General features: G+C 32.4%; 1 protein-coding gene and 1 long non-coding RNA gene across 2 annotated transcripts; one reads left to right on the top strand and one right to left on the bottom strand.

Annotated features, from left to right (window-relative positions):
- Positions 1–508: 508 nt before the first annotated feature.
- Positions 509–1,075, bottom strand: LOC122521591. Its single transcript, XR_006304797.1, has 2 exons — positions 990–1,075; positions 509–631 (listed from the first exon to the last, which is right to left on the bottom strand). It is a non-coding gene; the product is annotated as an uncharacterized LOC122521591 (long non-coding RNA).
- Positions 1,076–3,855: 2,780 nt separating this feature from the next.
- LOC122521586 (cytochrome P450 4C1-like) lies at positions 3,856–4,426 on the top strand. The gene is made up of 4 exons (XM_043642430.1): positions 3,856–3,938; positions 4,044–4,057; positions 4,162–4,218; positions 4,305–4,426. Exons 1-4 carry the CDS (start codon positions 3,856–3,858, stop codon positions 4,424–4,426), a joined length of 276 nt encoding a protein of 91 aa, XP_043498365.1.
- The last annotated feature ends 5,861 nt before the right edge of the window (positions 4,427–10,287 follow it).

Genomic DNA, 10,287 nt, shown 5'->3' with positions numbered 1-10,287 from the left:
TCTTTCTTTACATACTCGAATCTACGTATAACGCGCTCAACATCACCACGTGCACTACTCGAACGAGGCATTTTCACGACAAAAGGCAAAATTAAGAAGAGAAAAGAGGGGGAAAAATACAACTTCGAAGAATGATCAAGCAACAGAAATTACAAAACTCACGTGAATCCTCTGAATAAGGCGTCCCGTGCAGCGTACTCACGCACCGGAACAATAGAAGCTTCTCGGCTTGTAGCGATGATGCAATACCTCCTTTGTTGCTCGATCGGAAGTCTTCCGTTCCCTCTTTCTCCTCCGTTGAAGAAGACTGTATGCACAATAGACGCCGGACGAAGAGTGGGGAGGAAGCTCCCTCGATCCGGCTCGAAGGACCAAAATGTTGATGCGACCGATGCCTTAAGGGGTTATATCCACTTGCGAGGCAGAAAAAACGCGTTTTTTTGTGAATTTTTTCCGACGAGGCATTTTATTTTATACATTAATTGAAAAAGTACTTAAGAGATTTATGTACTTTAACAATCAGCGGTTTATTTAAAAAAATATTGGATCCCCTAGCTCCTGTAGATGATCTGCGGAGAGACCTCCAAAAAAAGTGCTTGGCGGTGAACAAGATATCTCTGGTCCAAATTATCTGAAACCAAAACCAAAAATATTTAGTTTTATAATAAATAAATACAGGTAATGATCGAAGGTCTAGTCAAATTTTGATTTTTGACAAAATGGCGGCTGTTCAAAAAAAAAATTCAGTTTTCATGAAAATTTTTCACTTCAAAGTGGCTTAAAAAAAATCGAAATTATTGTCCAAAACCTTATTCCTTCGATCATTACCTGTAAAAATATTGAGTAAGTCGTGTGAAAATTTCAAACCGATCGGTTTAGCGGTTTCGGAGAAATTTTGTTCACCGACTCTGAAACACGGTTTCGAGATAAACGCGTTTAAAGTTTCGGGAATGATTTACACTAAATTAAAAATTTTTTTTTCAACTTACATCGTGTCATCTATTCCAGTACCATAAGAGGAACCCTCTACTTCGTCGTTTGCATCCAAAATGTTTAGTTGTTGTTGTCTACGAGCATTCTTCCCTCGCGCGTCGACCCTTGCGCTCTTGCGTCCGAAATTGAGATGCGCTCTGCGTCCTCTTTACTCACGAAGGAATGAGCATTGGGTCCAAGTGATAATCCCATAGCACTCATATAATAAAGAAGAGATGTTTTACCTTCATTAAAGACCCCGGCTGCAATGTTTGCTGCTATTTCCACAATTTTAGAGCCAGCTGGAATAATTTTTGGAGTTATTTTCCATATCAGCTGATTATAACTTTCATTATGTTCTGGGTAAAACCACCAACGCATCGTTCCAATAATTTTTTGTTACTTAGATCTTCGTAAATTGGAAAAATAGCTGTTGCAACATCAGGTGGTAAGGCCTCATAATCAAACTGCTATCATCATATTCCACGGTTTTCGGATTAAAAACGTTCTTCCGTTTATTTCTTCGAGACAACTGTTCACTGGAAGTTCTACGAGTTTCTCTGCTAATTTTACGAGGCATTTTTTACTTTAATTAATTAAACTATACACACTGAGAAATACACAAACTGAGCAAAAACAACTTGTCCACGTGGAAGATCACTTTTAACTGATGAGTTCACATATTTTTAACTTAAAATTCCTCAACATAGGTTTCACGTATAAACTAGACCTTTTGTATTATTATCTTAGGGTCCCAAACACAATATAAGTCGAGATCAAAAGTATAGCGGCTACCAGAAACAGCTGCTACTCCGGCTCGTGCTCCGCTTCTCGAACGCTCGGAGACGTTCTTACTAATACGCTCATATCTCCCTTAATCGGTACCAGTGGATAGTAGTTGATCGAAAAATGCCCTACGAAGTGATATCGAGATTCCTTATTCATGGGAAGGGGATAGGAAAATAAAGAACACAATAACAACTTTATTTGAGCCCAATCAGTACTAAAAAGTACGCTTTATTTGGCTCGTCAGGGAAAGCCTTTCGGCATAAAAACCCTGGTTGAAAACGATGAAGACGAATCCACAAATCCGGATAATTCTGGCCAAGTGCAGGACCGCCTTTGTCCCTTGTCGCTGGCCGAACTTATATGATATGTATTACGCAATACAAAGAATTCTCCTTGAAGTAGTTCTCGCAGTCCCAGCTAGATGAATCTCGAGCGATGAATCCAGAGTGACAAACGGCGCAAAAACGCGCTGGCTTTTATACCAAAAGGCGATGCAATGCTTGCACCACTCACCGAAAAGTCCGAGCATAACGCGGCTGTCGATACATATGATTGGCGTGATAATGTAGTGGGAGAACGCGAGCTAGAATAAGAAAGAGCCCTTGCAGGCATCTTAGCGCTCCGTGGTTACCACTAGAAACAACGATATTGCTTTATCGCACGCGTCTAACGCTTTGGCAGGGCCGTACGCGCCTAGGTGCTTCGCCCTACTCACTCGTTGCGTGGGGATACGCAAACAGATATATAAAAGAGAAAAAACGTAAAAAAACTTAAGTAATAAATATTCTTTTATTTCCAGCATTAAATTGGGAAATTCATTGAAAAATCTTAAGTCCAATATTCAAAGAAAAATTTCATTCTACTTTTATGGACTCTTTTAAAAAAATTCAAACTGACTAGCCTACAATTTAGAAAGTACTGACAGAAAAAATATAGATACTCTGCATTCATACCATCTATGTACTTTGGATATATATGTGTAAGCTTTTGAAATTCTTAAATGTTTCAATTATTTGTATAAATATAAGGTAGTTAATTAAATATGCTTTTTTTTGTATGACAGAGCTTTTTAGGTCGTGATCTTGATTTGCAGAACAATCCCGAATGTCATCTTGATGAATATATTGTTAGAGTAATAAAATAAAAAGAATATCTTAATATTTATATGTAATAGCAATTTTAGTCCTATTTGTTTTCTCTTATTGAATTTAAAACTTACTAAGACTAATAGATACTGCTTTTTAAAGGATCTTTAAAGTCTGGTTACATCCTAATCTTATTATAAACTATTCATCTCAGGAAAAGATGAGTACAGAAACTTTTTATCTCCCATTAAAACAACCACGGACGAGGTCTAAATAAAAAGATTATTCTTATTTTAAATTATTTATACTCTTCTGAATATTCTATTGCTAAAACAAAATCATATCTTACTAATGTATATAACTTTCATTCGTCAAGATTATACGAGAAAAAAAAGAGTCAATGCAAAAAGATAAAATTACTCCTGAATTGGAAGCGTCAGATGCAAGTAAGTATAACAGTTTAAAAACAAGTTCTATTGTTGATCGATTTAGGAATAGAAAACTTATATAAAAATGCTAACTAATAAATTATATATTTTTCTGAATAAAGGACAAAATACAAGTACATTTCTTGATTTGCTATTGAAATCATTTTATGAGACAGGAGTATATTCGGAACAAGATATTCGTGATGAAATTAATACATTGGTTTTTGCACTAAGTTTTTTTAATTTTAGATAAAATACAATTTTTTGAATCGATTAAACGTGAAATATTATTAGTATACTTTACAGGGAAGCGTCACAACAGCTGGAACACTTGCATTTCTATTTTTAATGGTTGCTACATTTCGGAAGTTCAAGTATGTACAGATAGAATTTAAATACTACATATTTAAATATATCTTTTTACTAACCTTGTATGTTTTCCTTATTTCTTTATTTCTTTATTTCTTATTTTCTTATTTCCTTATTTCTGATTGCAGCAACAAGTATACGAAGAGTTGTACCAAATGTACGGCTCAAGCGATCCCCGAAATGTTCCTATAACACTTGAAGATATTTAAAAAATGAAGTATTTGGAGCGTGTTATCAAGGAGACATTACGTCTCTTTCCTCCTGCTCCTATCCTTGGTCGAGTTTTACAAAAGAAGTGAGAGGTATTCCTACATATACTACATGACTACATGTATATATTTTTTACCATTCGCATTATTTTTTTATGTACTGATTATATGTGTTTATTTATTTTATTTAGTGGACGAGAATGTGGTAATACCGAAAGATTGTTCTCTACTGCTTATTATATTTACATTCATCGAAACGATAAATATTGGAAGGACCCTTTAACATTTATCCTGATCGGTTTTTACCAGGCAATTACGATCCAAAATGTTTTTTACCATTCAGTGCTGGAAGAAGAGACTGCATAGGTAATACCACATTTTTATAAATTCTTGAATTCGTATTCAAAAATTTATTTTGCAAAATACATACATATTAATTATCACTTTTACAGGTCAGACATTAGCAATGATCGATATGAAGGGAATAGTTGCTACAATATTAAGAAAATGCGTTGTACAAATAGATAATCCAGTAATAGTTAAAGATATTGACCTAAAATACAACGTTACCTAGAAACCAGCGAAACCTCTATTATTGAGATTTTACAAAAGATAATATCTTACATTTTTGTCAATACTCTGTTCCAAAGTGCGACAGAAATATTTGCCGGCAGACACCTCTCGACGTAACACGGCTCAACTCTCTAAAATAAGATATAAAAATTATAAACTGACGTCTACGTTGTCATAGGTTGTGCCATGTTCGTAGCCCCTAGATAACGGCAACCTTGATAGCTTTCAACTAGGAGAGGCTAACGAAGTGGAAACTAGAAAATAAGAGCAAGCGAGTCGTCGAGTAGGCAAACATTGCGATAGCAACTTCGAACTTTGTTGTCAAAATGGAAATCTCCTCGCTATACAGGAAAAGATCGACACTCTTTGCCAACTCTCTGATAGCTACGTTCAATAAGATCTTATATTGCTTTTTTTTATTTAATATATATTAGTAATATCTTTTCATTTTATTGCTTTACTTGTTAACTTTATATTTCTTTATTTGTTAGAAGCGATATCATTCAGTGTTTTAATATTAGAGTATCTATCAATCTATTCTATATTCGACTTTGTTCATAAAATTCTTTATTTACCTTATAATCTTACTTTTTATTATATTGCATAATATAGATTTAATTGCGTCTATTATGTCGTTATTATTATTATTAATTGTATGTATTTTAACTTACTATTCTTTAATATATCATTTCTTGTTGAAGTTATATTTCTTTTGTTGCGTTTAGGAAAAAATGCTTAGATTGAATTTTTACAATCTGTACGCATCCCGACCAAAACAAACTTCCAAAAGTGATCAATGTCTTCCGGTTTTTACGAATCGCGGGCAAAGAGATTTCAAATTTACAGCACGAAATAATTTGATTTATCTCCTTTACATTTAGTGTGGACTGATATCTAAATTCTGATATTTTTTTAATACTAAATAACGAGCGTGGAATGACAAGGATTTTCTTTAGGATTTCGTGTGGCACTAAACGTGTTAACGACTTATGTACGATCCATAAAGATTATAGAATCTTAGCGTATATTCGAAATACGCGTCTCAATTATTTTGTGAATATCGTAGAAAGAATATTCTTTCTTTGTGAGAATATTGAGAATGTCAAATGTTATCGCGCCTCCCCACACTTCGAAACGTTGGTAAGCACGCCCTGCTTTGTCCAGTAACAAAGATACTCGTCCTATTCTTCCCCTGGGTTATTATAATTATTTCATGTGGTGGTGATTGATATTAAAAAAACTGTGAATAACTTCAAAATATCTAGAAAAACATTGATTATTTGATAATATTAGTAATAAAAGTCTTTTTTGAGGTTAACGAAGGTATGTTTCTTATTTATTAGTTTTAATTCGTTTTATTTCTCCTCTATATGGATCATAAAATTAAATTGAAAATGTATAAACTGGATAACACAATGTTCGATATTTTTTACGCCTTAACAATATAAAGCTAGCTCATTTTTGAAAAGATGAGGTTGCATTTTATTTTATGTTATCTTTATTGTTTCTTTTAACTACAAAAAACCTAAAAAAATAAATAATATCTGTTAGAAAAATTTAAAGGAAAATAAACGGATGTTATATGAGCGTATGTGCTACAAAAGATTAAGATAAATAAAAAAAATATGTAATCAAATGTGTCTCAAGCGAAAAGTAAACTCCCATTATTTCTTGATTATCGCAATCGACAATATCGAATAGAAATTTTCCAATTCCATCGGGCCTGCGCGGGTAATAAATATATAAATTTGTGTGAAAGATGTTAGGAGCTAAATATTCGCTTTATTCCGAAAAAACTCTGAGAAAACACTGATGTATCTCTGACGCAAACTCGATGCAATCCTGAAAAAACGCTGATGTGCGATTAGATGTAAATTTTTCTAGCACATTCATTTATCATATCAATAAAATAGGAATTCTTCGTTTAATAGTTAGTAAATACGGACGTGTTTATCTACCGCTCCCAAAATATAAGTATTTAATAATATTTATTTAAACTTATTTACGTTGAGATACACAGTATAACGTAAGTTAGGTTGACATCGCAACTACAAGTGACCAGTGTTCTAGCGAGGTAACACTGCACTCACGCGGGTAATCGCGTGTTCAATCCTATGGCAAAAAAGCTTTGACCATGGAAATTAACAACATCCCACCTCTTAAAATAGTTAATAAGGGTAGCAGTTATATTAATCGAATAAGAGCTAATATCGAAATAGGTCAACCGTTGATGGAAACAAAACAATTCTCTAACCTTGCTCGTACAGAAAAGAGAATAATCAAAATAGATAATAGAAACTCATATATGTGGAAAGAAAGAATTGATACAGATTTAGAAAATTCGCAAATCTAAATTCCCGCTTACAGGGTTCGAAAAAGCGCAAGGTGGGTGAACCAAGAAACAGTAATAATAACTCTTCCGCATTATTACCAACAAAATGGCTTCCATTATACCCATAAGCAATTTATGATCTACTCGTCAAGTCAACAAAACCAAAAAATACTACTGAAAAATTGGAAAGAGAAAATGCAGTAAAAACACCACCAATATAAATCGACGCGGAAATCATCGACCCTCTGCTCGAGTTATTGAATGAGACAGCTGAACAAAATAACTATGTAATAAAACAATCTATAGAGAATCAAGTGAAAGTACAAACTACTACATCAGATATGATCAGAAAGGTAATAAATGCACTAAAAACTTGAAACCCGGATACCACAAGTATCAAGAAAAAACGAGAAGAGCTATAACATCGTAATTTAAGGACTTCATTCCAAGTTAAATACAGTTAAAATAACAAATGAATTACACAAACTTGGTCACAAGGTAAGATCAATAAGTAATATAACAAAATTCGAAACCAAACAGCCGCTACCTTTATTTTTTATCGAACAGGCTCCTCAGAATAATAACAAAAACATATACGACATTAATATTCTGCTTAATACAATAATAAAGTCGGACCACTTAGAACTAAAAGAGAAATACGTCAATGCAGACGATGCAAAGCTTATGAAAACACAAAAAATTATTGCAACAGAAATCCTGCTTGAGTCAAATGTGCAAAAAAACATTTAACAACACTCTGTCCTGAAGAGGGCAAAATCGAAAACGTCATATGTGTAAACTGCAACGGTAATCACCCAGCAAATTATAAAGGATGTCAGAAGAGAAAACTACTACAACAAAAATTTTTTCAACGCTAAGAAAAAAAGTATTGGTAAAACCTATTCTAGACGATACTTACAAGGAAATTCCTTACTATAAACAAAACGAAAATGCACAACAGAGATAAAGTACCAATATATGAACAAACTGAATTAAGAAGAAGGCTACGCTAAAGTGACAAAACGAGCACACACACATAAAAAAGACTTTAACACTAATGAGACATTAGACATTAAAGAACTATTAAAGCAATCAATTAAAACTACCGAAATCAAAACCACAACGATAATAGAGTAAAATTCTCTCTTCACACAACAAACGCAACAAATTACCACAATGCTATACGCCCGAACGTTCTTAGAAGTTTCATTTCATTATTCAGCTCCTGGCGATAGGCAATACTTTCGTACTTTTGTGTAATAAGTGGCAATCGACTAATAGAAGCTTTTAAAAGAAATTACCGTGCGCATTCGATACATTTTTTCAAAATTTATGAACGTTTATGAATATCTATGATTCCTCTATTTGTAAAACAATAGTCTTGTTGGAGCTCGCTTAAGGTGGGAGACACAGTCAGAGGAGTGAAATTTTTAATAATTGTTTTTTTATAATAATTAAGTTTACTTTATAAAAATGATTACACAGAGTTTTTATATTATGATTCAACTTAACTTCTACAAAACTTTAAAAACAAATATTAATTATTTATAAAAGTATCGTCATTTTTGTTAGACTCCGTTTCGCAAGAAGTGCTTCGCGGTGACCATCAGAAATCATCAAAAAAAAAATATATAAATCATTAGTTTATCTAGGTCTAAATCATTAGTTTATATAGTTTTAAATCTTGTCCTTCATTGATGCTTTTTTATATTTTTTTGAAAATTACAAAATTGGGGATTTTAGCATTTTTTCGATTTTTGACAAAAATATCATGAATTTTTTGTTAAAAAAATTGTTAAAAAATCGATATTCTAGTAAATGAAAATCCTTCGATGAAGAATTAGTTTTTAGTGCTATTAATAAACAGTCGAAATTTCATCAAAATCTATCGAGTTGTTATTGAATTATAGTGGTCACCGACTTGACAAACATAGTTTCAAGAAAAACGCATTTAACAATTTTTTATTTGGATAAGGTATTATATTTTTGTAAAATTTTGAGCTCGATGGAAAAAGCTAAACATTTTTTATGTATTTTGATCCGCTGAATCTGAATATCACAATCTTCTTGCCGAAAAATTGAGCATTTAATTTTTATAGCCAATTGTTTAAACAATTTTTCAAAAAGTTATAGTTTTTCGAGATGAATTAATTTTTTTTCATATTTTGGGCAATTTCACAACGAAAGTATTATATACAAAATTTTGATAAAGCTCATAGTTTTTGAGTTATAAATTTTTTTAAATTTCTAAAAGAGTTTTCCAATCTTACACTTAATTTATGTACTTATTGAAATACTAATTAAATAATTACTTACATTATTATATACAAGAAATGCTATGGTTAATACAATTATCACGTGATACTACAATTTTTAATCCCGGACCACGTGTGCTTACTCTCTGAAATTTCACATCCCCATTACACTATTTTCCTTTTACAAAATTGAAATAGTCGTAATACAGAAACAAGGTTTATTATTCTATAATCAACACGACAATCTTTAGGTACATCATCTTCTGTGTCACATTTTAATTTTTTTTTCATACTTTCTTCAAAAGTTCTACTTTCGAGCGCTGGGTGTGGTCCGAAAAGATATTCATTTTTAGAGACTCTACAATACCGCCTTTTTTCCGCAGCCTTGGCCGCAAAGTTTACTTCCCCCTTTTTTTCCGTACTGTCCTTGTACAATCAAATGAAATTAGGAAAGAAATAAATCAAATTCTAGTGTACCGACCGCAGATTTTTAGTAAATTTTATTCTTAGTTACTATTTAGTTGCGCTGATTATTTCTCTGTTGACAGTTCATTGCGAAGAGAACCTTATTTCAATAAAATAACAATAACGCCATTTTACTACATAAATACATTACAAGTTGAATAGAAATATAAAAATACATAATAAGTTGAATAAGTTTATAAAAATATTCCGATAATGTATTCTGACAGATTATAAATTTTTTCATTTTTAAAATGAGTATCCCTCGAAAGTTTAAATTACGAAGCAATAATGACAAAAAATAATGTATGTCATTTGGCCACTAAGTGGTGATTTTGACAACGACGATTCTACGATATTCGCTCGGCTTCGCCTCGGACGTTAAAATTACGCCCGTTTTCGTACATTTCCGCCACGAACCTTAAACTCATATCGCAACATAGTCGTTGTTAGAAAATCACCACTTTGCGGCCATATGACATAAATTACTATTAGCTGATGAACTTGTAACACTTTCATCACATTCCGCAGTTTTAGGATTGAAAACATTTTGCCATTTAACGGTACGTGACTATAGAGTCAATTAATTTGTTTCTTTATTTTCAGCTTTCGATGTTTCTTTTGTTTTTGTTTCCACAAGACTATTCATAAAATATAATTGGCGTATCGAAAACGGTTGCTTGCTCCTTCTGTCTGCTACCTATCAATTGTAGAATGTCTCGGAAACTATTCATCGGATTACCTTCAAATTTTCAGAGAATATTTTTGAAACGTACTTCAAGAAAATGTAAAAAAAAACAAATCTATTTTTTG

This window comes from Polistes fuscatus, unplaced genomic scaffold, assembly GCF_010416935.1.
Source record: "Polistes fuscatus isolate 324 unplaced genomic scaffold, CU_Pfus_HIC Scaffold41, whole genome shotgun sequence".
Classification (NCBI taxonomy): domain Eukaryota; kingdom Metazoa; phylum Arthropoda; class Insecta; order Hymenoptera; family Vespidae; genus Polistes; species Polistes fuscatus.
Note: the sequence above shows the minus strand (reverse complement) of the source record. Positions and strands in the feature narration are given on the sequence as shown.

Coding starts and splice junctions, on each gene's coding strand:
- LOC122521586 (XM_043642430.1), top strand. CDS start 3,856: ATGAAGTATTTGGAGCGTGTTATCAAGGAGACATTACGTCTCTTTCCT. Junction 4,219..4,304: donor TGGAAGAAGAGACTGCATAG/GTAATACCACAT, acceptor TCACTTTTACAG/GTCAGACATTAGCAATGATC.